General features: G+C 42.0%; 1 protein-coding gene across 2 annotated transcripts in view; it reads right to left on the bottom strand.

The window, feature by feature from the left end:
• LOC145978909 (ribosomal protein S6 kinase alpha-5-like) overlaps positions 1-27,679 on the bottom strand; it is a 460,399-nt gene that overhangs the window by 80,779 nt on the left and 351,941 nt on the right. For both annotated transcript variants that reach the window (XM_083111867.1, XM_083111865.1), the window contains exon 3: positions 656-874. In XM_083111867.1, coding sequence (XP_082967993.1) covers positions 656-874 — 219 coding nt within the window. The remainder of the gene's footprint in view (positions 1-655; positions 875-27,679) is intronic.

Below are 27,679 nucleotides of genomic sequence, written 5' to 3'. Positions count from 1 at the left end.
AAGTTTATGTGGTAACGTTTTAGTGCGCGGAATAGCCGTAGTGGCACTGCAACAATCGATTGTTTGAAAATGGAGATTCCAAACGAGCGTGCACAGGCTGTGTGGTGGTATGCAGAAACGAAATCACTTATTCAAGTGCAACGAAACTTTCGTCGTGTGTACAATAATGATCCTCTGACATTCAAGACTATAAAGAAGTGGTGTGATCAGTTTTTGGCGACCGGCAATGTTTTGAAAGGACACGGTGGTGGTAAACCCAGAATCCAGGAACAGGTTGTAGAAAATGTGCGGAGGTCATTCGAAAGGAGTCTCCACAGACGTCAGTAAGACAAGCAGCAAGAGAACTTGGTATGAAACGGTCGACAGTTCACACAGTTCTTCACTGCTTGTCTTAGTGACTTCTGTGGACTCCTTTCGAATGAACCTGTGCACGCTCGTTTGGAATCTCATATTCAAACAATCGATTGTTGCAGCGCTACTACGGCTATTCCGCGCACTAAAACGTTACCACATAAACTTTTTGAGTTTCTGCTTCTGCTGCTTCCGGAATCACAGCTGTACAATCTGAAATGAAAAAGTTATAAGACTTTCAAAATGTTGGAGTCTCATTGTGGACACGCTGTATTATATTCTATCAACGAAGAGATGCACTTACCGAGAATGAGGTGGAGCTTAGCCTCCGTCTGGAAGGCGTAGTGGAGGGTGACGAGGAACGGCGACTGTCGCACAGCCTCGAGTACCTGCCTCTCAGTCTTGGTGTGCTCTGTCGTCTTCTTCTTCTGCACGATGGCTGCCTTCTTCAGCACCTTCATCGCGTACAGCTTCCCATCGTCGTTGCCTCCCTTCTTCCTCACGAGAAACACTTTTCCATATGCTGCAAAGACAAAGGAAGAAATAAAAAATTAACTAAAAAGCAAATGGAAATAACTTGCGTCACATTACGAGACATGAAAGAATGATCGAGTTAACATTTTTGGGCGCGCCGGCCATTTTGCACCGTTCTCTTAACAAAAACCCTTACTTTAAAGTTAAAAAGGGGAATAAAGAGCCCCTTGAGAAAGGTTAAAAGTCCAAGGTTGTAAAGGGACCTGCACGAACACACACACACACACACACACACACACACACACACACACACACACACACACACACACACACACACACACACACACACACACACACACAAAAAAAAACTTTCTCACAGACAGTGAAAGAGATCTCATCTTCTCAGAAAGCTAAAAAAATATTTGCGAACACTGAGCCATGCGTTCACAAATATACATGTGGCTACAAAGCAATCTAACCCCTGCTCTATGAAAAAAAAATTGTGAATGGTTAACAGGACATTTAAATAGACTATATGAAGCGGAGGGGCCTTCCCGATGGTGCAGTGGCAACGTCGTCGCCTTGTAATCAAGGAGTCCCGGGTTCGATACCCCGTGCAGGCACATGGCACAGTGGCCCGGATCCCACCTTAAACTGTAGGTTCAGTCCCGATTAGCCTTCCTGTGTATAAATTGGACTTTAAACAACAAATCAATCAATGAATATATGAAGCGGAATTGCATATCTTGCCTGTATCCTGTATCTTCCATTTGGCTTAGTGATATTTTGTTTAAATAAACTATTGGTAAACCCTTCAGTTTTTAATATTATTTTATTATTTACATTAAACAAACTAGAATAACAGCAGTGGGAATATAGCGAATTAGGATCCAAAATAAAATTTCCTTCATTTCTTTCTGACGCATAATTCAAATTGTCCCAATTTTAAGACGTTGCTACGATTTTCTTTAACGTGGGAAATTGATCTTTGGGGAGAGAGAAATGAAGGAGGGGTTGGGTGAGGGCGGTGGAGGGTGTGGGTGGATATTTATATATATATATATATATATATATATCCTCTCTTCCTGAAAAAGAGAGAGAGAGCTCTTTCTTTGTTTCTTCCTTCCTACCTTCGTTTCTCTCTCCCATTCTTTACCTCTCTCTCTCTCTCTCTCCATGATGGAGAGAGAGAGAATGAGAAGGGAAAGGAGAGAGAGAAAAAAAATAGGAAAGGAAAGATAGAAAAAGAAGGGAAGAAGAAAAAAGGATAGAGAAAGAAATATAATAGAGAGAGAGAGAAAGGGAGAGTACTATTTTCTTTCTTTCGGGTGTCCACCTCCGCCCCCCTTTCTCGTCACAGAGAGAGAGAGAGAGAGAGGAAAAAGTGAGAGGAAGGTGATCTCTCTCTCTCTCTTTCGCCTCTCTTCTTTCTCTCCCCTTCTCTCTCTCCTCTTCCTTTATTTTCTCTCTGTCCCTTTCTCCCTCTTCTCTATAATGGGAGATTGGTAGCACCTACTGCATCTCCACAGAGCACGACTATAATACGAGAACAAAAATTCTTCTAAGTCTACTAATACGTTGAGGAGAAGCCATTACTGTGCCCGTACCATGAATGAACACCAGGGGCTAGAGTAACCATCTAATATATTCGTGTTGCACAGTGCAGTTTGTGAATAAGAAATCGAAAACTATAAATACACAAAACTAACAAGTTTCGATTTGATTTTTGTTATTTCGCGTCGCTCTCTGCCACTTTTGGCTTATCGCGACGATGAGCGATGATATAATTCACTTACAAAGAACACCCAGGCTGGGATTCGAACCCAAGATCCCTGGCGTAGTAGCGCGTTGTGCTAACCACTTCGCCACAGAAGTAGGCACTGTATCTACTGACGTATTGAAATGCATACATAATAAAAGGGACCCCCGTCTACGACAAAGGAAGTTATGTAAACCCGCCACAGTCTTGCTAACAATTCATCCATTTCTCGAAGACCAGTAAGGTGGCTTTTGCACCACTGTAATCAACTGCACGCTCTGCCTCCAACGACTTAATTAATGTGTTTATCGACAACTAAACACGTTAGTGTGACCTTCGTCTGTCGCACGCACGTTTACGACAGCACCATGCCATGGGATGAAACAATGATAAACGCTTGTCATAAAACAAATCCTTTGACAAATGTTCAGGGTCGCAATCGGCACGCTTTTTTGTGGCTGTGTGATTCTGGATTTCACTTACTTGAGGAATGTGCGAAGAGAGCCGAAACGTATTTCCAAATCATTTTTCAATTAAGAAATTTGTTGGGAATGTGATGCCTTTCACTGCCGACAGCAACGTTATACACGACAAATCGATAAAGTGGAAGTGATAGATGGAAGATACATCATCGATAAGAACAGCCAGCCCACGTTCTCGGCGCAATCCTTACGGACTCGAATGCATTGCAAAAGACGGAAAAGTGATGTAAAACAACCTAATTGCACATACCAGACAAATGAATGCGAAATCACAGATTGAATCCTTGCTTCAATCTTAGGAATCATTAAGACATAAAAGTCACTTACTTCAGGCATATTAACCAGAAAACCCATACATATAAGCATCATAATTCCAGGCAACATGGCATATGTGGCTCTTGGATTTCAGCCTGATTAATATGATCAGTTCATCATCCATCCTCGTCGTTGCGATGAAGCCAAGAGAAAGAAACGCGGCACAAAATAAACGAAAAATAATTTAGTGCAGTGTGGGAACATTTCGTGCAACGCAGAGAGATATGGCCTACCAGCCAGATACGGGTAGCATTGATATTTCTCAAAACAAGGAAAAGTCGCCTTGTAATCAAGGGATCTTGGGTTCGATACCCGGAGGAGACACATGGTGATTCGGATCTCACTTTAAACTGTTGATTCAGTCCCGATTAGATTTTCCGTGCATAAACAGGACTTCTGGTTCAGTTAAAACGGCATGTACTTCAACTGTCAAACCATATTCAATTTGCCACTTTCTGAGAAGAGGTGTGTAGAGTCAGGAATACTGCTGTCGTTACGGAATCATTAAAGCACAGCATAAGTTCCCATAATTTACCTTCCTTCTAGGCAAACTAGTCAGATCATTGTAAAAAACCATGAGGCACCAATGCAAAATTACAGCCATTTTCAATGCGTTTTTCACCTAGTTCCTAACAATGACAACCTTTTGTGGATATACAATTCTGATTTCTTCTGACAGTACAAGGTGTCGTTTCTGTGGATGGATTACTAATTTCTGATTACTTCTTATGGAACATCCTGGCATGCACCTGCATAAACAGATGTATGTTCTTTCTGGCTGTAAGTTCACTAGTAATGACTACGAAGCAGTTGAACAAACTCCCTTGCCACATGTAGTCCTTTGTCTCTTCGCTTCTCGTCCTCAAGCATCAAACCCAAGCCTTGCATTCTGCGGAGACCTGCTCGTGTCTATTTCAAGCACAGTCTGAGTTGAGTCTCCTACGGCAGACGACTCCTGGATCTTGTGCTGCCAAGCTAAACCTCAGCGGATACTGCTCCTCGCAGACAGGTAAGTCGCTGTCCTCCCAAGGACGTCATTACCACAATATTTACGCTGTCGACGACGCACTTTGGCGAAACTGGCTTCAAAATGATTCGAGGAGGAGGAGCAAGTATTCTTCTACAAAGAGCAACGAAACTTCTGGGCCGTAGGAAGGTTCAAGGTCGGGTGACTCACTTCATGTTAGCACTGTCGACGCTCGGAAAGGTTAAGATAGGTCGCGAAACGTGTCAGAGATCTAAGCGCGTTTTTGCCTAATATTCATTGTGGTTCAGCAAAAAATGATTATGAAGAACTGAATGACGAAACAAAAGACATTGAACCCACAGATTCACAACGAACTTATTCGAAAGCGTACCCTCGAATTTTCCTAAGGCCTCTATACCTTTTATACCACAATGACACGTTACACTATGCACTGTCTTGAACTTGATTGATGATTGATTTGCTTTATTTTACTTCGCTTTTGTGCCAGTTGTGGCTAATTTGCGAAGATGGAAATGAGTGATGATGTGATAAAATTGATGAATGGACATTCAAAACATCCATGCCAAGGCCGGGATTCGAAACCGGGATCCCTGCAGTCGTAGCGCGATGTGCTACACTGTCTTGTACTGTATTTGTTTCTAAGCTGCAGAGAATGTGGAGATATTCACACTGGGGTGAATAATACTCAACTCACTATGAACCTGCTCCTCGATTTCCATCGATTTAGAATAGTTTACTTCGCTTTTCTGCCACTTAGCTAATCGCAAAGTTGAGGATAAGTGATGATAATATTTATGCGGGGGATACTTACAAAGCACACCCATGCACAGTCCGGGTTAGAACCCGGGACCCTTAGCATCGTAGCGCATTGTACTAACCACTCCGCCTCCGAGGTCGGCTGGAAATGAATCCGCTCCTTTATGCAGATTTAAGCATGAGTAGGTGTAGTTTGCATGATGCATATTACTACGAAAGCCATCAATAGAAGGATAAAATCAACTTCCTGTTATTGTTTGGTTACTACTTGTAAAACTCGTATATATCTAAACAGAGAAGATAAACCACATATTCACTGGCGTATACAGGATTTTTTTCGAGAGGGGCTGGAATAAAGATGGATAGTACAGTGGGATCCATGAGTGTTACCGTGCAAATTGTCCGTGACTATTTTCATTATTTTTTCTCTTACATCCTATGTGTTTTTAAGCGATGGATTTTTATGTGTTAGTGCAGAAGTTGTCAACAGCTTGTTTTGAGTTTTCTTTTAATTCTTGAAGCTCCTGTTGGTTCAAATAAAGTTCACGAACATAGTGATGGACAATTTGCACACAATACGATATTTCGTATATTTAGAACTTTCTACTCTCAAGAATGGCAATCGGGGGTCATTTTAGTGAGGGGGGAATTATCACTGTTTTTTTCCCGAATTCTACTGCTTTTATCTGAAAACGTTGTTGTTCTCAAAATTTCGGGTGGACTGTGGCCTCATCAGCCCCTAACCCTCTTCGTACGCCAGTGCACGTATGGATTAAAGACGAATATTGTTTTTAAAGGAACAGAGAACAATGCACCTCCGTGGCTGAGTGGTTAGCCTGATGCCATAAGAAGCCACGGGTCAAAATTCGAATTCTGGGTAAATCATGGATGTATTATTGTATTTGTCCCATCCTGAAACGCCATTCCACTTAAGACGAGACGGAGGAGAAGAAGTCCGATGGAGTTCGTTTAGTCGTAACTCCTCTGTTGTGACCAAATACATGTAATAAGCTTCTTGAGATGAACGAGATTCAACGAGTAAACAAACGGCGCATTGAAGACATCAAAATCACGGAGGATGCAGACATCAACCACCTAGGAATTGCTGTTCAGGAAAAGCTCTGAACACGTCAACTCGGGTCTTCACGCGCTTGCACATCCTAACACTGATAACACCGAGTGCTTTACACGGGTCAACAACTGCTCAGATCATGTTGCAATCGAGGTTTGCTCAAAACCCGATCATCAACTGTAAAACAGGCAGCAGGCCATGTTGTTGGTTCCCAGAAACATGCACGTGCTTCGACTCCGAACGACTTACTGGCATTGTGAAAGAGTGTGGCGCCATCAGTGGACAAAATGACTCTTCAAGGTTCGGATTCTAAAAAAGTTTTTTCCCTTATCGCGTGCTTTGGAGTGTTAGGAAAGTCGAAAATATGATCCAGGTAGCTTAACAAAACATTCGCTATGGAACTTTGATATGCACGTTACTCTCACGGAAATTGATCGATTTACTTTACTTCTTTTTTCTGCCACTTTTGGCTAATTGCGAAGATGGGGATGAGTGATGATATGATGAAATTGATGAAGGAACACTAACGAAGAACACACATGCTCAGGCCGGGATTCAGGACCCAGGAGTCGAGAACGCTTATAATCAAGGGGCCCGACGTTCCATTACCGGCTGTGGTGGCACCAATTTTCTCAAGAGCCCCCTAATTTTTTCACAAAGACGCAATTGATGACTTGGCTCTAAATTTACTCTTACACACTCTAAATATGAAAATTCACTCCCACCCCCAGATGGAAAATCTGGATACACCCCTGGGTGGGTCACTGGATGACTGTCAAAGATAAAAACGGGACAACTATTCAAAATAAAATGTATTCTTATCAGGAATTCGGCCTATTATATATTAAGGGTGGGCCAATCTACACTAGCCCATTCTTGGAGCCGCCTTCCAGTGAATTTAGTTTATCTGCAGCTAAAATTTATCCATTTCGTTAGTCTAATGTAGTTTTCGTGTAGGGCACGACCTATTTTAAGAGCGGATCTATGACCCCTCTCTAGAAACACTAGCACCGCCCCTGTTAACAAATACGTCTCTTTGGGCCTCACCAAGTAATCGTGTTCAAGGCAACGACGATGAAAAAAAGATGGTATGAACAAAATTACATTCAACCATCAGACAGACTCCTTCTTCTTCATGAAAATGACAATGTAATAGGCAGGGAAAATTCACACAGATATCATCTACCAAAAATTGCCGGAGAAAAATGAGGCAGCAATTTATTTAAAAATAAAAGCACGACTTTTGTGATAAATTAAATGTCCAGTTTTGTATTTGTGGCAAAGGGGGCATTGCATTGTGGGAATGGAAGGTACAGCCAACCATGACGGAGAACGAGTTCAAACATGTTGTAGCAGCCTTTGTCAAGGTCTTGCTTGCCTTATTCTTGCCAGGTGAGCTATTTGTACCGCTGATACACATCGGTTACGTCAACAATGCCTCATTACACCTCCCTGATTGGTCACTGTGCATTGATATTCAGGTTCATCATGAGGCCCCTTTGCCTCTTTTCTTTTTCAAAGACCCACATTCACTTCCACTGAATCTTTTGTCTCGCTGCTCTCAGAATGTTACTTTTATATTGAAGGAGATGGAATCCTTTAGCTGAGAAAGTAACTAACTCACAGTTGTAGTTACGGTTTATTTCCGTAGCAACTGTAAATTACAGTTACTTTACGTTCTTTAACTTTACACCCATTAGCGGCTTTAACGTGACCTTGCATGAGTTGAACTCCCTAACAGTCGCGGTTTCAAATTTCCAGTAACAGTATTCCAATATTCTTACCACAATTTTCTTAAACAAAATTTTATTGGTGGTTACTGAACCAAACGTCTAAATCAGGGGTCTCAAATTCCGATTGTTTCGTCAAAATAATAGTAACACACGAGTTGCATTCTGCTAAAAATGTGTAGTTCATTCCTGAGATGTAATTACTTTTACTGGTTCCAAGTTGAGATGGCAATTTTATTTACACACGAAATTCAACCCGAGGGTGAAGACGGGCGGCATCCACACCCCTCACCTGTGCATCTTCATGGCACGATGACATGCACTGGGGACAACTTTACCTTATTTCCAGGCGAGATGGGGACGTTTACCTCGAGACAGAAACGCCTCCCTGATAACGTAGTGGTAACGTCGTCGCCTTGTAACCAAGGGGTACCGGGATCGATACCCTGTTGAGGCAACAGTGGTTCGGATCCCACTGTAGGTCTAGTCCCGATTTGCCTATTTGTGCATAAAGTGGACTTTGAAAAATTCAAATTCGAAACAGAAACGAGGAAATTGTGCACAAAGTCCCATCTCGTCTCGGCAACCACTGCTGGGATGAAGAGAAGAAAAAAATTCGGATTCGTGGAAATCCAATGCTTGCTGTTCCTCTTCTTCAGGACCATATTTCCCCCGCCTCGTGTTACGTTCCCAGAGAGTAAGCGGCGGGAACACGTGGCCGGGGAGTTCACTGACTTGAAATTGGACAGATCAATATGGCGACAGACTGGCTACTCAAACAAGAGACTCCCCGTTTTTAAAAAAGACAGTCTCGGGGCGCTATCAGGTCCATGCACTTCATAACTTAAGGCACTCCTGTGAAGACGGGTAGCATCAATTATACGCTGTAATTAGAATAAAGAAGGCGCGATATGCAAATCCCACTACTTTACATTCTTCTTGTCTGTTGTACTTATGCCAATTTTAATGGAATAGTTCTGCTGCCGGGATATTTCCCGGTATGTGAACCCGAAACGACTTTTCCATCAAAAAAAGTCCCTGAACCTCGCATGCAGCACAAGTCATGGGTACAATTACGTATCGGTAATGTCCATGCTGATATGCTAATCGGTGGAAACCGTGCTGCTGTGGAATATGAAACCGAACCCATGACCCCTTGATTACAAGGATGTAGCGTTACCACTATGGTTGGTTGGTTTGGTGTTTTAAGTCCACTTTATGCACAGTAAGGCTAATCGGGACTGGACCTACAGTTTAAAGTGGGACACGAGCCACTTGTGCCTCCACCGGGTATCGAACCCGGGACCCCTTGATTACAAGGCAATGACGCTACCACTGCGCCATGGGGGAGGATCTCCTTTTTTCTTTTGAAGATGATCATGGTAATGCTCAAACTGTAACTTCTGAGCGCTACTGCCAAATGATTAGGACTTTTTTAACTAATGCAATTCAGAACCATGATGGCTACAACAGAAACACGTTTAAGATTTGCACACTTCACATTTGTCCAATACTCTTTTCCACAAATAAAATTTTAATGTTTAATAAATGGTAATAAATTTATCTATATACAAAAAATTTAAGTATTTACTTCAATAGTTTTAAAAACGAAAATATTTCTGAGACACCCTTTACTTCCTTTCTTTCCTGTGTGACAATGCTGTGGTACTTTGCCCTTAAATATTTTGAACGTACAGTACAGCTCATATAAGGTCCCCCGCGCAAGGTCCCCTACACAACTGCTATTGGAACAACTAATATGAATATGATTCCTCACAAGCCACATGTATTTGTTTATTTTGTCTTCGTTCCTTCAGGACAAAGAATAGAGAGATGGGGCGAAAAATTAACTATACTCTGTCCCAGCGATCTCTGGAGCAGGCGAAGAAAAACAAGTCTGCGCAAGTAGTGACGCGAGACTGCTCCACCAATGAACACGTGAGAGGGAATGGTATAGCGTGGAGTGGGGGAAGTTACCAGCTTTCGAGCAGCGTGTACTACTTCGCTCTGGCCACTAGATTCCTTGCTCCAGAGATAGTTGGGACAGAGTATAGAACTGCGACAACTGATAAGTATATTGGGTTACAGACGCTCAAGCAAAACAGGTGCTCAGCAAGTACGAACGTACCATTGCTACTTTGCAAGCCTCGCATGTCACGCTGCTCTCATTGATCAAGCGAGCAAGAGGAACAGAATGGGGCAGATACACTTGTAGGCAAAGAGCAAATTCCTAACGGATCCAGGCTACGTGACTGAACTTGTATCAGCGAGGCTCAGAAAGGTAGATAAAGGAAATCAGAAGTGAAATGGACTTAGCTTTTAATGTTATCGTCTCCGTGAGACGCTGGGTTAAGAGTTGCGACATTAGACTGACTCCACAGTCTCTTCCAAAATTTCCCATTCCAGCAAAGTGCGTTGGTGTCAGAGTCTCTGCAATGATTTGCACGAAACTTGCAAACTTTGTAAATATCTTGCATAATAAATACCTACTTGAAATGCCTCTTTTATGCGATTACAGCATTAAAAACAGTCTGGAGCTTAAGAAAGGTCTGCATAAAAACAAAGATATTTCTGAAACACGGGTTCAACGGTCCAGATAATGAGGTCTATCCGTAATTGCTCAACACGATGTAGACTATTCTTGTTGTTTTCTTGCAACTCTGTGACACGCACGCTAACTTCGGGGTGTTTTGCAGTTAATTATTAAAATACATGAAACCCATTAAATTATCATCCTGCTGGTTTCCCCTTCACAGACTGTTCACAAACAAGCAATATTTACGTATCGTCTGGGCAAGGTTAAAACAAAAGTGGAATAACACAAACAGGGAAATCTTTAAACAAAACACTCTCAACTATAGCAACTTATTAAGGAGGATTCCCAACATCCATGAACAATGTACCAAACAGCTTTCTAGATAGACGGCCATGGACCAAGCACTGGTACATCCTGGTTTGGGAAATCAATGCCCTGCTGTCCCCGATAGAGGCAGAAGTCAATGAAATTAGAGTATTCCGCTTTCCAAATTATCCAGTAGATGGCACGTGTAGACGGAAGTCAAAATTCTCTGTCGCCCCTATCTTGGATACCACTGGACATATTCAATGCCAGTAATTACCTACTTATTACACGCCCATTATAACTGCAGTGTCATCCGTATTCCACACTGATTACTGACTGCATGCCGTTACGTATTCTTCAAAGACAGTAAAATCAAATAGGGCAATATCAGCTTCTGTACAGCGCACTGATCGCGAAACGCTACTTTCCTGTGAATAGCCACATTTCAACTTATCAGTTTCTACAGTGCCGTAGTTTAGCAGATAAACTTAGTGTATTTCAACATACGAAACTGGAGTTACATAGTGGTTCGGATCCCACTTGAAACTGTAGGTCCAGTCCAATTAGTCTTTAAGTGCACAACACTGTAAGAGCATGGTGTAAGGAGTAGGGTTTCAAATACTGAGAAGTAGTGCAACTTAACACATCCATATACGTAGGTATTACACAATGTGTACTGTATCATGATTGTCATGAAATCAACTCCAATGGTGCTTTACACCATTTCGGACAGCCACCAAGGCATTACTATTGGGTCCACTGAACCACTCAGTGGTATACTCATTGTATGTTCTCCCCTATTACCTTATTGTATTTCTAGGTCCACTTCAGTCGATACAGAGTAAGAAGAAAGCACTAAAATCTCTTTGGAAGGCCAATGGGTTTACTCGTACCAAGTATTCTATGATTGACCTGGTGACTTTTGCTTATGTAAATGCACATTGGTTCCGTTTATGCATGTAGTAGCCACACACGACGACTTATTGATTGATTTCCTTTATTTTACTTCGCTTTTCTGCCACTTTTGGCTAAACGGGACGATAAGCATGAATGGTGACAGTATGAGATAGATGAAGAGGCAATCAAAATGAGCACCCACGCTAGGATTCGAATCCGGCACCCCTGACTTGGTAGCGCCCTGTGATAACCATGCCGACAAGGAGGTCGACTTACACACAAGGATATTGTGGACCGGAAGTATATTCCTATTCAGTTGTTACGTCAGAGATGTAAGGGAATTCTGTCGGCAAACTATATCGTTCAACCCTTCTTATTGTTGCTTAAAGGTTAAATATGGCATGCCAGAAACAGTTGAAAATTCGTTCGTTTCTTTGATTAATTGATTTGCTTTATTTTACTTCGCTTTTGTGCCACTTTTGGCTAATTTGCAAAGATGGGGATGAGTGATGATATGATGAATGGACACTCACAAACATCCATGCCCAGGCCAGAATTCGAACCCGGGACCGCTGGCGTCGTAGCGCGATGTGCCAACCACTTCGCCACGGAGGATGACGAAAATTCGTTTGAGATACGAGCTATATTTGCTGATCAATACGTCAAAACGTTCTGGCAAGTACGTTTCAGGTCCACTTTATGCTGATGTGGGGAGGCACGTAGCCAGGAGGAGGGCTCTGGGGCTGAAGCCCATTCCGAAATCCTACAAATGTCTAAAAATTAAATAGTGTGTAGTGGTAATTTATTTTACTTCCTTAGCGGGATTTAACATCTTGTATAATAAGTTGTAATCTAAATTCAAACGCAGGGCTTCTACCGCACACTTTTTCGCTTTCAGATGACGGCTGTTGATGAGGGATGTGCCCCTCCCGAAATAAAATTCTGACTACGGGCCTGGGGTGGAGGGTAATAAAGTCTGAAGCTACAGTGTTTCTTCTGGTTCTTGTACTTACTGAAGTACTTATATGTGACAAATGCCAGTCCTCCAAAACAGGCACTTAGAGCATGGTGAACGGCTGACTCCGAAACAGCAACCGTCGCTGTAACACTCGTCGCACCAGCACTGGGGCAACCCGTTACACGTCGGGGTGAGTGGCCTCTGGTAAGATGCGGCACGGTCGTGAACCTCCACAGAGCTCACAGGGCCATGACGAGCGTTTTTCATCGCCACTTCATTCGCGGGCAAGAAAGATATACACGACCATTTCCAACATCTTGAATGAGTCGTTTCTGCGGCGGCTCTGTCGTTTTGCCCCTCTTCTCCTGCCCGTTGCAGCGAAGGGAAAAAGCGTGGGTGGCTGCGGGGTGTAGCGGATGTCCAAATGGGAGAACAGCTCGAGACCGAAATCAACAGGTGGAACCCTTTCCCCCTCGTTGGCTGAAAAAGCGTTCGCATTGTCGTGACTCCTTTCCGGACATTGACACTGCAACTGCTTGTTTTGGTTCGCTCTAACGTTGGCCAACAATGGGCAAATTGCGGAAGCCTGCAGTACAGTAAAAAAGAACTATCTTAACAATACCTTACCCGTCCCGTACGATTAACTTAATTACCTGAGATGGGGAAGGGGAGCACAGGCCCACACTTTCAATTGTCACTAAAATTCATGAACCCATTTTGTTATTCAGTCACTGACTGCTTCCTTTGCTGTTTATACAAGTGCAGTTATTTATTAATTATAATAATTACAAAATTAGCATCATTAATAAAAATAATAACACATATTTTACCATACACTAAAACTCACAAAAAAATAATTTTTCAACATTTTTCGTTTATGTAGTTATATATATATATATATATATATATATATATATATATATAAAATAATAAAAATTACCATCATTACTAATAAATTGTACAGTGTTACTGGCACGAATGTCCCCAATAACACGCATCTTTATAGGCCCTCCAAGTGAATTTTACCTCCTATGTACGTTACATTTATGTTTTTATGTACAAAAGTAATACAGAAATATTGGGAACAACACCATAGGAAACAATGTAACTAATAATCAATTTTTTAACATAAATTTCGAGGTTGTGGGGCTGGCAGCACCCCACTCCCTCTCGGGTAAATTAGGGTTAAGTTTCAAAGACAAAACACTGGATATTTTCTTCCAAATATATTATTATTATAACTGCTGCCAGTGTAATACTTGTAGGGACAACGAGAGCGTAGTGATAAGCTGTTGCCTTGTAATCAAGGAGTTCAGAGTTCGATCCCGTTGGAAGCACAGTCCCGATTGGCTTCTCTGTACGTAAAATATACAAACTCTTTGAGTTGTAAGGGGGGGAGGAGGATGATAAAAAATTCCCTCCTGTATGCTTACACTTGCCAGGATGGACTAGATTTGTTTATGAACATCAAATCTTTCATGCACTGAAAATAATTTCGCACCATTTCATATCGGAAATTTCTCCACATTTTTGTAAATATTTTCCATGGCCGGGTGATTCTGTTGTTTAGAGAGCTAAAAGGGAAAAAAGAAAAACATTTGCCACACATATTGAATACGCAAGTTCGGGAATTCTTTGGGGAGCGGCTCAAGTTCGATAGTCTCTTTAATGCGTATGCACGCATGCAAACACGCACGCACGCACAGCAAGTCACTGGAATTACCTGCACTGAAAAATTTTCAACCACACCCATTGCAGCATGATATACTGTTTTATCATTGCTTAGTCGGAAAACATTTGACCAAAAAGGGTTGACTGTATGCCCAGATCTAATTGGGGCTGGAACCAAACCACCAATACGCCTCCATCGGGGTTTACTACTAGGTGAAGTCTACTTGAAGAATTTGAACGCCAAACACAAGCATGAAGAGATTCGGTAATACTATACAATTAAAATTACTTAACAGATGTAAACCACCCAATTCTGCAATTGATTTAACATGACACAAGTGCCATAAACTAATAATAATTTATTCCCGGATGCTATATTGGTATCACGAGCTCCTACCGTACACTGTCGTGCTATTTTTATTGCAATATGTCCCGGGTTCGAGTCCCGATCTGAGCATGGTGTTCCTTTGTCAATTTCATCATATCACCACTCATGGTCATCGTCGCGATTAGCCAAAAATGGCACAAAAACGGCGCTAAATAACAAATCAAATGAAATTTATTGCGATAGCGGAATATCTTTCTTGGTGGGCTGACTTGTCCGATTTTTGCCACTGGAACGTGATTTGTTTACTAAGGTCTGTGAGAATCGCTAGCGCACCTAGAATGTACAACTACAAGCTAAGATTCAAGATCCTCTACTTTCTAGTTTTCGTCAGTCGACCCAGGCGATTGTTGGGATGGTACCTTTAACGAAGGCCTTTTCCATTTCCTTCCTGCCTACGTTAACTTGAGCGACCATAAATACAACCAACATCTAAACGAATCGAGCCGATCTCCTTGTAGGAGTGGTTATCCCAGAGCGCTACAACGCCAGAGTCCAGGATTCGAATCCCAGCCTGGGCGTTCTTTGTGAGTATCTTACATGATTTTCATCATATCATCACTCATCGTCGCCTTAGCCAAAAGTTGCGGAAAAGCGACGCTGAATAAGAAAAATCAAGTCAAATTAAATCTATGAATTGAAAACTGAATTCTTTGTTTATGACGGGTTGCTCATAGCTAATAGTCAGCGTAGTGCATTGCACCCGTTCTGCAGATCTCCAACCCCTGTTAATAAAGGCAGAAATGGAACTAATACAAAGCATGCAAGAGAACAGTAGAGACTAGAACGGACGACTTTAGATCAGGGCAAAGAGAATTGGAAGAGATAATATTAATACAAAATCAAATAAGCGCCGCGCTGCAACGGCGCTTCATCGCAAGATCCACCACGCGACCATTAAAGGAATCCCAAGTATGTAGGACATGGGTTGTTGACTTCCAGCACGATGGAAAGCACTCTGCCTATGGAACCTCGGTCTTCCATGTTCCGCTGACTTCGGTGCCGGCCAATGACTTGTCCCAAGTCCCGTTTCCCAGGTCAAAGCCCCTCCTCGGAACAAGGCAAAAACAATGGGATGGCAACCCTGATCATCTCGGCTTCTCCGAGAAGCTGAAGGAGCCAGGATTATCATCAGCGTGTTGAGAGCGTACATAACTGGTCACCCACTCAACGCGCTGAAGAGAGCAGAACGGATTCCGGAACGAAGGATCCTAAAACGGTGGCACGTGTCGTCCTGACGAGTGTTTCCACCTATACGAAGCTGCTTTCTGACCTCTTGTCGTGCAACAGCACGGACACCAAGGTCGCGGTTATCTGGAACACTCGATGACGGGGGAGTGGGTGTCGACTTGAGACGATGAACCCGGCTACTAGCATGCACCGGTCGCACGCTATGGGATTTCGCCGCTGAAGAACAAGGGAATTGCGTTCCGTGACTCATCGGCTTCGATCTGATGGAATGCTGCATTTACTCAAACTTTGATCAAACCTCTAAATTAGAAATTACCTTCCGAATGGACAATAGTGAAGATAGAAGTAAGCCTTGAAGCTTTCCTGGCGATGAATGATGAATAGAATATCTCTGGCTATCGGCAAGATGAGTTCTGGAAAGCTTTCCGAAATTCAATCCTGAAGATAAAAGTGACGTTAGCTCTCGAGAGTTTGGAAAACATTTCCGAAACTCACCTGGTCGATAGTCCTAGAGAATCTATTCAACAATAGTGAAGTTTGAAACTTCTGGAAGATTCCAAACCTTTACGTTTGAATCCATCAGAAAAGGCCCTACAGTGTTCCCAAGAATGTCAAGCTTTAACATGTAAAGTCAGATTATTTTCGTAACGTCCCCAGATGACTACTACAGTCTAGTTAGCCAACACTGCAGAGCATGAGCACGAAGGGAACAGAGATTGGTCCTGGAATGAAATGACGTCAACGACTCACTATAGGGAGGTTTCGGGAGCTGCAAATGCAGAACTTTTACTGACTTAAATAAACCATCTGCGTGCTTTAACTCCACTCAACAGTCCGTAGAGATAAGGCTTTGGACATTCTCGACCTTTACCTCCACCTCTTCTCTTCCAGGGTACTAATTAGATACAGGATTTAAATCTGAAGTCAAATATATATCTACGGCAAGAACTATGACGAAGATACCTCATCACAATCATTACCACAGTATATATATAAAGTGTTGAGACAACAGACAGTTTTTCAAGGAAGTCCACACCATATTTTGAACTGTGGTGTTAAAATAACACAGATAAATGATCGCTGTCAACACTATTGTAATACCACTGAGGTGAGATGTTGAGAAACATATGGTGTGAACATCTCTGTATCAGTGCTTTCCTTTTCAGTCCAGATTAACAACATCCGAGTGGAACGAAACCATTTATATCAGCCAGCCAGGTGGTGTTCCCATAGAGTTCTTCTGGATTTCAAACTTTCGATGGCTAATGTCACACGACTTATAAAACCATTTTCGAGCAGGCCTCATCTCCAGGAAGGTATCAACTCGGGGCAAGTCCCGGAACTTATCGACCTGTTAGGCAAAGGACCTAGGAAAAGGTCTTATAAGTCGTGTGGCATTAGCCATCGAAAGGTTGAAATCCAGAAGAACTTTCTGGAACATCACAGTTGTACCATTCGGTTCCCTGCAAACTCCGGCTTCCTTGATCATGAACTTGAGAGAGTGTAAACCTGTTCGTCAGTTTTTTCCAGCGTTCCTCTGTCGCCGAACTAGACAGGCGGCAGGCAGACAGTGCTGCCCCAACACCTGCCGAAACATGCACCTGGTGCACGCTTCGACAGATGGCACAGAAGCCCTAAGCTTTTATTTTTACCAGGTAGCTCAGGCATGAAGCGACGTGTAGCGTGCAGCACACCATTCCAAGAAACAACCTAACCGGTAGAGGTCATACGTTATGAAGGAAGCAACCTTGTTGTGGAAGAGGTGATGCCGTCCAATGATAATGGACATGGTTGCCGGGATACAACGGGCATAAAGAGATGGAAATGACAAACGCGAGTTCATTAACGCCATTATTTTTTGAAGAAAGGAAATAAGGGGTGGAATAATGTACCAAGCTTCAGACTGGGGTGAATACTAAACAGACAGACCATCATGTGGACTTGTTTCGTCACACAGTAAAACTAAAGATACAGTAAAGAATAGCCATGTTCCAATAAAATTAGTTAATGAAACAAAAATTTTACGAGTAGCTAGAAATGAAGATCTAAATTGGTGAAACATGTAAATATACTGTTCAAAAACTAAATGTAAAAATTATTGCACGTTTAATACAAATTCACTAATTCAGTTTGAATTAAATTGCGTTTGAATTCATGTTTTAAGTCCACTTTATACACAGATAGGCTAATCGGGACAATCTACAGTTTGAAGTGGTATCCGAACCACTGTGCAATGTGCCTCCTCAAGGTATCGAGCCCGGGACCCCTTGATTACAAGGCGAGGACGTTATGCCATCGGAGAGACCCTTCACTAATTCAGGTATATTATGCAATGTTTCATGCACTAATAAATTATGCAATAGAATTTTGGGGGAACTCACCGGCATGTTTAGAAGCATTTAGAAAACAAAAGCAAGCCATTCGGATTATAGCAGGGAATCATGCAAAACGTTGTTTAAGAAATACAAAATATTAACCCTCCCTTCACTTTATATATATGTAATGGCATTTTATGCGAGAAAAAATATTACGCCTCGAAGTTCGATAGAACATACATAACACCCGAAATAAACAGCTCTTAAAGCCTTACTTCACCAGTGTAACAATAGTTCAATAAGGACAAGAACCGATGAGAATTAAAATATTCAATAACCTACCAAATGATACAAAAGCAGAAAATATGACAAAGTTCAAAAACAAATTGAAAAAAACTATAATTATAACGTTAGTGAATATTTAAATTGTAAATTATAGAAATTTTGTAATTATATTGTTTTGTCTGAACTGTAATAAACTCTCCAAATACAGTACCAATGCATATGAACGGTATGGAGTAATAAAACTCCAAAATATTTCAACAGCCACTGCGACCAAAAAGGTTGAAACTGGATGATCTTAAGTTACATAACCTGAGAACAGCAGGAAAGGAGTGCTGTGGGTGTCATTGTGACCAAAATCGTTGCTTCAGCGACCACAAACCTTACAAAGGCCACCGGAGGTCAATCTGGCGCAGGGTACCGTGACAAATCAGAATCCAAGGTCGTATTTCACAACCAGAGAAGTCCACCGCCATTGAGAAATGGTGGTACCTTCCCAGAGTACACGGATAGAGACCGGATTCACAGCCGGAAATTATAACTCGCTAGGAGAGAGTCGTTATTTCCCGTTCTTTTGGTTGTTCCACCTTACGTCTTGAATTTAAATGCAAAAGTACAACGCTCGCTCGGTTTCCGACGGGAAACTGAACCCAGCTTGTAAATATCTGCATGCCGTATTCGCTGATAATTGCACACCGAGTATCATGCCACAATGTGTGAGTAGTCGTCGTACCGTTAGCGTATTTACAAACCCTAGAGTGCTGCAGAACCAGAAGTATATAAAGCTTTCTTATTGGCTGTGTGCACCGGAAGTGTTTATGTTCCGTGTCCATTGTTCCTTGTTTCTTCGTATTGAAAAATAAGACTCGTGATTATATAGTAATAAAGTTTGTAATCAGATTGTCGAAATTATGTTAAGAAATATACGTTTATATAATAAATATAATGTTTAAAATGATATACGTTGAACATACATAATTTTCTCAATTGTCATTGGTAGTTACAATGTTTGCACTGATGTGACTTTAAACAGAAAAATCATTCACTTCAAGATGAGTTCTGATTTCTGTCTTCTAAAACATTGATTTAAATAATTGTGCTAAAATATCAACCTCAGTATAAATGGGTTTCTTATCTTGTTGCAATGGATATTTGAAATCTGCACTGTTAATTTGAACCCTGCCATCTAGCGTTACCTTGAAGGAACGCTGCATTAACTTCCGGAATGGCAGCAAATCAGAAAATCAGAAGCCAAATATCGCTGGAGGTTCTGCAGTACTATAGGGTTTGTAAATACGCGTACCGTTACGAGTTACAGCAAAACCGAGACAGAGGCTACTTTTCGCACAACAATAAAGTCAGACGTGATTGTGAAAATGCATGAAGCCCGCTTCTGACGGAAGCATTTCCTTTAACAATTCTGCTAACATTATTGCTACGTAAATGCTTCCAAAAATCTTATAGCAGATATTGCTTTACACGGAAGAATTTCATGGAACATTTCGGTTAGTTTTTACGTATTACAATGTGTAATACGTATATACAGCACCAAAGGCACGTCGAGTTACACCATCTATGATGACTACATGGTGTTTGCAATTGAAACAACTAAAATATTCTTCTGCACGTGTACTGTGTACGTTATAAAGTATGTATTTAAGCAGCGCCATTGCTTTGTACCTAAAACCTTTTTATATGAAACGTTATGCCTCTCGGTTTAATAGTTATCGTCTTTTAAAAATGTGAAGTGATACACTGTTTACATCTCACGCGGTCGCCATTGCAACTGCACTCGTGACCTAGAGCTCGCTTCTGATTGGTCATGCTACGAAAAATGCTACGGAAATAGGACGGAACCTATCCTTGAGAAACGCCATGGCGCCATAAGATTTTTCGCTTTTTCACGGTAGCTTTTTGGTCATGGCATAAAAATTGTAAGGAAAATGCTTTGCGATTGCATGCTTCGATACATCTGTACTGTCTAGTTGATTGACGATTATCGCTGCTAAAGCCACTGTTTATCAGAATTTTGCAGAGTCAGTTGTTCGCTTTTGGTATTTAAGAATACGTTAACCCCAGCGCAAGGTACCGTTCAATGTACTCTGAGAGAATCGAACCGTGACCTTTAGTTGGGAAAGAACATGCCAACAGAGGCTAAGCCACTATAACAGTTGATACACGATTATAGAGATTAAGTGAAAGAGAACGTGGTTCTTATCGAGATACATTGAAGGCAGATCCGGCTTATCAACTTCGGGAGTTAACGTCACTCTCATCTTCAGTTACCTCAACGAAGCTCTCGACTTCGTTGAAGATGTGTGTGACGTAATGTCTGAGTGAGATTCCAGAAACTACTCGGCTGGTTTCTTCCTTCACGTGATTGATTTAAACAACGAATTGTTTTCCCGGCATACGCTGATGAGGTGAGCTACAGAGGCATCATGAAACATGAATATATTGCATGGGATTCGAACATGGAACTCTGGTATGACACGAAGGTTTCGTAACAGATGGTTATGGCTCAGATCACAAACAGAAATCATTGTATACGATCGGTGTAAGGTACCACCATCGCTTCAAGTGTAAATTCTTAGCTGGATGATGATTGGTCAAGCCTTGGGACTAGCTGGGTGGATGCTACTATGGTTTAACATGTTCACAATGAGACAGCTAAGGGGTGTAAGGGGAGACCCTTTCCCAAGATAACCAAATGTGAACCCCCCTTCCACCTAGTACACCCTGGACTTCATTTGCAGACTAGGCGTTTGGTGGCAGAAAAGCGAAGTAAAATTAACTAAGTCAATTAATGAGACAGCTGGGAGAATGCTTTGCGAAAATTTTGCTAACTGAAGGGGATTCCACCCCCGCACCCCCTCACTTAGAGCAATAAGTATCGCTCTAACAGATAACAATTTACACTGTGGTATCTCCGATAGCGTAGTAAATGGCGTTATCTCATTATATTCAACACACCGTGTGTTCGATTCATGATGGGCATATTCAGTATATTACCTGAAAGTATAGGTGGGACTCCGTTTATTCTAACCTTGCATAAAGTGAACTTAATTTTTTAAAAAATAGCACCGAATTAGAAAAGCTATCATAAGTAAAGGACAATGGAGAAATACAATGTAGAAGCTGCCGACCTCTATGACGGGGTGTGGTTAGCAGAGCGCTCTATGGGTGTTGCTTGTGAGTGTGAGTGTCCCTTCATCAGTTTTATACCACTCATCCTCATCGCCGCGATTAGACAAAAGTGGCAGAAAAGAGACGCTATGTATCAAAAATCAAATCAATGTGAGAGCTTTGAACACTTGGTCCTCAGCCCTGTTTAGCAAATCCTGGGACGCTACATGGCATGACACTACGAAGTTCACCACACTTATTCCTTCCGATAAACGTAGGAACGGACAAGGGAGAACGACTCACTATTGCAAAATGTGCGTTAAAAAGAGTGGCCACTGCACGAAGCCCCCAGGATATGCCCCTGTGATGCAACCATCACTTTCTTTGGGATCCCCGCCTTCTTTTGTTGAGGAAGGAGGACTCTACCTGAGGCCAGGTGCCACTCAGCGACCACTCAGCCACTGCTCCCGTTTCCCTGGGCGTCCGCACGCGCAGTGCCAATGGCCGATCAGACGTCAACCCCGGCCGACTTGGTTCAAGGACGTTACGAGCGGCGAGCAGGAAGATGCATGCGTTCCTCCCGATCCGAAAGGGGAAAGAGCATTTAGAGAAGGATTATTACAGAGCAGGGTGTTTCGAAATTAGCTCAATATCCTCACTGAACTTTCCCCATCTTCCGTCAGGGCAACAGTATCGTGGAGCGGGAGATCCAGTTCATTCTTGTTAGTGTTTACTTGTCTTGCTTCTATTAGGTAAGAAAAAAGGCAGATTTACTGCTGAAAGTAACTTGTAATTTTCTTTGTTTTACGTCCCTTCTGTTTCTTTAAGCTAGTCGCGCCGACGTCCTTGACGGAGTGGTTAGCCCAGAGCGCTACGAGTCTACGACGCCGGGTAGTTCCGGGTTCGAATTCCGGTCTCGGCGTAGGCCGTGGGTGTTCTTTGTGAGTGTGCGTCCGTTCATCACTTCCATCTTATCATCATTCATCCTCATCTTCGCGAAAAGCGAACTAAAATAAACCGAATCAATCAATCTTTAAGCTAATAGTGATGATGATTGCTGATTGGTTGACTGATTTATTTCGTTTATTTTACTTCGCTTTTCTGCTACCTTTGGCTAATCGCAAAGACGAGGATGCGTGATGATGGGACACTCAAAAAGAGCACCAATGCCAAGGCCGGGATTCAAACCCGGGACCCCTGGAGTCGTAGAATGTTAATTTGGCAAAAGGACAATCACAGAGGAACCTCCATGTCGAGGCCAGGACTCGTACCCGCAACTTTCAACGACGAGGTCGTGTTTATATATACCTAGGTAGATCAATAATTAACATTTTATAAATGCAGTTTTCGTATCATGTAATTATCACACATTTGTGCGCTTACTTTTAAAGACATTCTTCAAATAATCATATTAGGGCATTTTCTAAGCCAGAGGTCCTAGGTTTAAATCCATATTCATCATCATCGTCGTCGCGATTAACACAGGAATGGGTTAAGCATTTTCGGAAATCATATTCTGGGAGGATTGCATGTACGGTTTAATTTTGGGGGCATGTATACTAAATTAATCGTCAGCACCATGTGATCCTTGTAGTATATACAGAAATTCAATTTCCCGTCAGGCAATGGGCGCATCGCTGCTAGGGGGGTGGATATAAAGAAACCGAGCCACAAAGAGACCCGTACTGCACAGTAAAGCTAGCTAGAAATTTGACCACATTAACTTATCTCATACAATCTGAAACTTGACACTTCAGAGGGGATCCTACAGGAAATGGGGGAGGGCGGATTCCTGGCCCGAAGTATCTTGTATCAAGAATCAGCAGAATAGAAGACCGACAGCAAGGTTGCCAGTGCCTGTGTCTTTTTCAGAGCATTGACCCACAAAACTGGAGGACTACATAAAGCGAAAATCAACACGTTGACTGCGCGTGTTGCTGAAGCAGGCTTTTGTTTGAGCACTTGCCTTCTGTTGCGGCGTGCGCTGTTAACCGTTAAGACAATGTGTGCCTGTTTCAACAATAAGACGTTGCTTCGATTTGGTCTTTCGATCTTGCGCAAAGGTGGGTTCTAAGTTTGCTCGGGAATTCAGACAGAGATATCAATAAAGAAAGTAGCGTTCTGCAGCGCCGTTGTTATCAGCACATTTGGTAAAGATCCAAAGCTCATCCAAAACTGACAAAAGATAACGCACTAGCAACTGCTTGACAGGTTTCGGTACTCGCTGTCTGTCGTGAAAAGAACGCAAGAGACAATGGTCTTGATGCAGGGATGATTACAATACGATTGATTTGGATTATTCTACTTCGCTTTTCTGCCACTTTTGGCTAATTACGAAGATGAAGATGAGTTCATGCATGATATGATGAGATTGATGAAAGGACCCTCACGACAAAAAGCCATGACCAGGCCGGGAGTCGAACCTGGGACCCCTGGCGTTGTAGGGCGCTGTGCTAGCCACAGATCGGTCGTTTGTAATATGAGACTTATGTGGTGTACAGTCATGAGCACTTCTGGGTTATATATATATCGAAAAACAATACGAGAACCGGTATTTGAGACTCACAGTATTTCTTCATACGGCCCGGCCCCCGTGGCGTAGTGGTTAGCAAATCGCGCTACGACGCCAGGGATCCTGGGTTCGAATCCTGGCATGGACATGGATGTTTGTGAGTGTTCATTCATAAATTTCATCCCATCACTCATCCCCATCTTCGCAAATTAGCCAAAAGTGGCACAAAAAGCGAAGTAAAATAAAGCAAATCAAATACAAATACAAAAAATTCTTCATATGGAACAACTGAATTGAGATTTTGCTGTAAGTCCACTTTGTGGGCAGATAGGCTACACTGGGGACTGGACACACAGTTTCTGCCTGCATCGGGAATCAATCCCAGGATCCTTTGATCGTACCGCGACGACATTATCAATCACACGAAACAAGAAGGGCATGTCTAGTGTTACCTACATGCATTTACTATCGCAGTGTACCTGAGCAGATTGTAATTTACGCTAGTGACGTGTTTGTCGAAAGGTGTCAAATCCAAGTCCATGCAATTTTAGTGTTAGTGTTAGTGAAATGATCGTGTCTGGTCGTCTCAATCTATGCTACCAAAGTGCATAATTAACAGTTAATGAAATTTAATATGTTACTAGAGTAAAAAAAAATATGTATACTTGCGTCAGCTGACACAGCCTGAGCCCTGTGTGTGTACTCTTGCTAAGAAAATACACTCAGAAGTTACTTGTCATACAAAACATTACATGTGGTATTTATGTGTGGGAGCTCAAGGGTTATTTACGTTTGAAAAATAACATGCAACACTACCAGTACAATCTTCCTGGTTTGGTTTTGCAACCAGATGTGTAGACTTTTGTTTTACTGCGAGTAAAAAGACAAGAAAAACACAATGAGTTCAGAGCTTCCGGTTCAGCAGACTCGGTACACGTCCGTTGGGGAAATAAAACGCACTAAAACACTCAAACGGGGATTCCCAAATGTCTGTGTCCTTCTCAAGACTATTAGCGTTCATAGGTATACTCGCAGCCAAGTATATTTTGTGAGTTCTGTGATGTCTGTGCGAAATTGTGCGAAGCTGTTGTAAGTTACGGGACGCGCAATATGTGCAAACACAAATCTCCTTGTCATGACTAACTTGTTTATGTCTATGAACTTGGATCGAGTCATGTTCTTTCATTTTCCATGCTAGGGAACAGCATCATTATCCTACTTCCTGGAAATGTATGCCATTTTCCCTGCTTATCCACGTTGGGCAAGAATTTCCTGTCAACTTGTTCAGATCCACTTCAATATACCATACGACATTCGCTTCTTTCAATAGTTACGAACAGATCTGGGCTTTGATATTGATTTTGACGATTTTTCATTATTTAGTATCGTTTTTCTGCCACCTTTAGCTAACGGCGAAGATGAGGAAGAATGATGAAATTGATGAAGGAACACTCACAAAGAACACCTGTCCTAACCACTCCGTTGCGGAGGTTGGCACGAGCAGAGCTATGATTTTCGTGATTGCATATTCCTTCCTGAAGTATACAGAAGTTCAAGTTAGGATAAAACTCATTAGGGTGCTTCTTTAGGACAATGTGCACATTTGGCCATTTAAGTGATAGAGCACATTTTAACAATTTTACGGCCACATTAAGCACATTTTCACCTTTTCAAGTTCTAACAAACTTCCCTTTACTCTTATCTATTTTCGAGGTGGATTTGCTCTTTTTATGCCACTCGGACGCTGGTCTATAGGCACGAGGTTTTGTTGGCTGACAACAGGCTATAATTTATATTTGAAGATTAGCATTATACATTGCAATTTTGGGCTCGTAGGTGATCCAAGCATATGGAAATATCTCAGTATTGCTTCTTGCAATAAAATAAATAGGCCTACATACTTCCAAAATTTCATACTCCTTACGTTTTCTGTTCTAATTCTTGCACACACAGATCACTCCGTAAAGGAAAAAGAAACAATGTATTAAATAGAAATTTATATTATTGTCCATGCATATTTTAGATTTTAGGAAATATTTATGAAAATTCTGTACCATAAAAATTCTAGCTCCAGTTATGAGTATAATCTTTAAAGAAATTTTATGCCATAAAAATACAAGTTTTACTTGTAAGTATAATCCGGCTCGAACTTGCACCCTGTCTTCGTCGATAGCCACGCAAGATGGTCCAAAGACTGCTTTCTTATCACCAACGTACCATCTTATGTTGGCAAAAGCGTATCAAGACATAAACACACATAAAAGAACTCGTGTTCAGCATGTCACCAAAGCCATTACCCCGGCATGCTCTCTGTTAAGTGAACGAACACACAGCGAGCTTTTCTCTCGACATTGGAAAGTGTGTGTGTGTACGAAAGTACAACAACGTGACACTACGAGAATCGCTAACAAGGCGCTGCAATGGTTATGTACTTGAGTAAGTACAAACGGGGGGGGGGGGGGGGGGGGAAGGTGATACTTTCACTAGTTGTTCCTGCCACACTTTCTAACTTCCACAGCAGCCCGAAACGATTTAGCCACATACACTGAAGAAGCCCTTTCAGACTCGCTCTCATATCAGTTTACAAAGTACATGATGCTTCTCCTTGCTACGAAATTTTGGAAGAAAATAGTGCGAATACTTTTGGGTCACCCTGTACGTAGATATTGCTGTCCACTAACTTTGTGAGCTTTGTCAACACATTATCACCGTTTTTTGGCTCGTCCCATAATTTTTATCTTTTCACTCTAGGTTCTCTCTATCTGTAAAAAAATGTTACCTGAGAATCAAGGAAAATACCAATATATGCAGCAATGTAGGACAATCGGTCTTCTGTCTCAAATACGACCATACCGACCTCTGTGCCGGATTGGGTAGCACAGCGCGCAACGATGGCAGGGATCCCGGGTTCGAATCCCTTCATTAATATCATGTCATCCTCATCTTCGCGATTAGCCAAAAGTGGCAGGAAAGTGAAATAAAATAAATCAAATTAATTTATCAATCTAACATGACCACCTATATCGCCTTGGCATAAAAGTCTTAGAAAGATTCAGTTTTAGTGTCCAATAGTAAACAATATAGTTTCTGAGTACCGATTTGGTCCTTGGGCTCTTCTCAGCGTTGTGAATCAATACAGGGTGCTCGAAAAATCACATACCATAACACAATAGCAGTATCTGTGGAAATAACATTAAATAATTCATTGTGAAATCTCGCGCAAATTTGCTACAATTAAAATTAACAGTGCATCGATTAAAACAAATGTTATGCATCAAACATGTACATTATCTGTAAACTTTATTCCCAAAGAGGTTTTCAAGTACAGAAAAGGTGCTGGTGTGTGACGATAATAAGTTATGTATAGCTCCATAACGAGAGACAGCGATTCTCTTCGGTAAACTCGACGAAACAAAGCGAAAATTCTTACACCCGACCAAGCCCAATACGATACGCCACTGCCTCAGCTTGAAACGTTAAGCATCAGCTAGCAGTATCTGGCGTTTATAGCTATGGTAATTCCGTTCCGAGAGGCAGGAAACAAGCTCTTGGAGCATAAATAGCAACAGGTGG

The sequence above is a fragment of the Lepisma saccharinum genome, chromosome 25 (assembly GCF_977018435.1).
Source record: "Lepisma saccharinum chromosome 25, izLepSacc3.1, whole genome shotgun sequence".
NCBI lineage: Eukaryota > Metazoa > Arthropoda > Insecta > Zygentoma > Lepismatidae > Lepisma > Lepisma saccharinum.
Note: the sequence above shows the minus strand (reverse complement) of the source record. Positions and strands in the feature narration are given on the sequence as shown.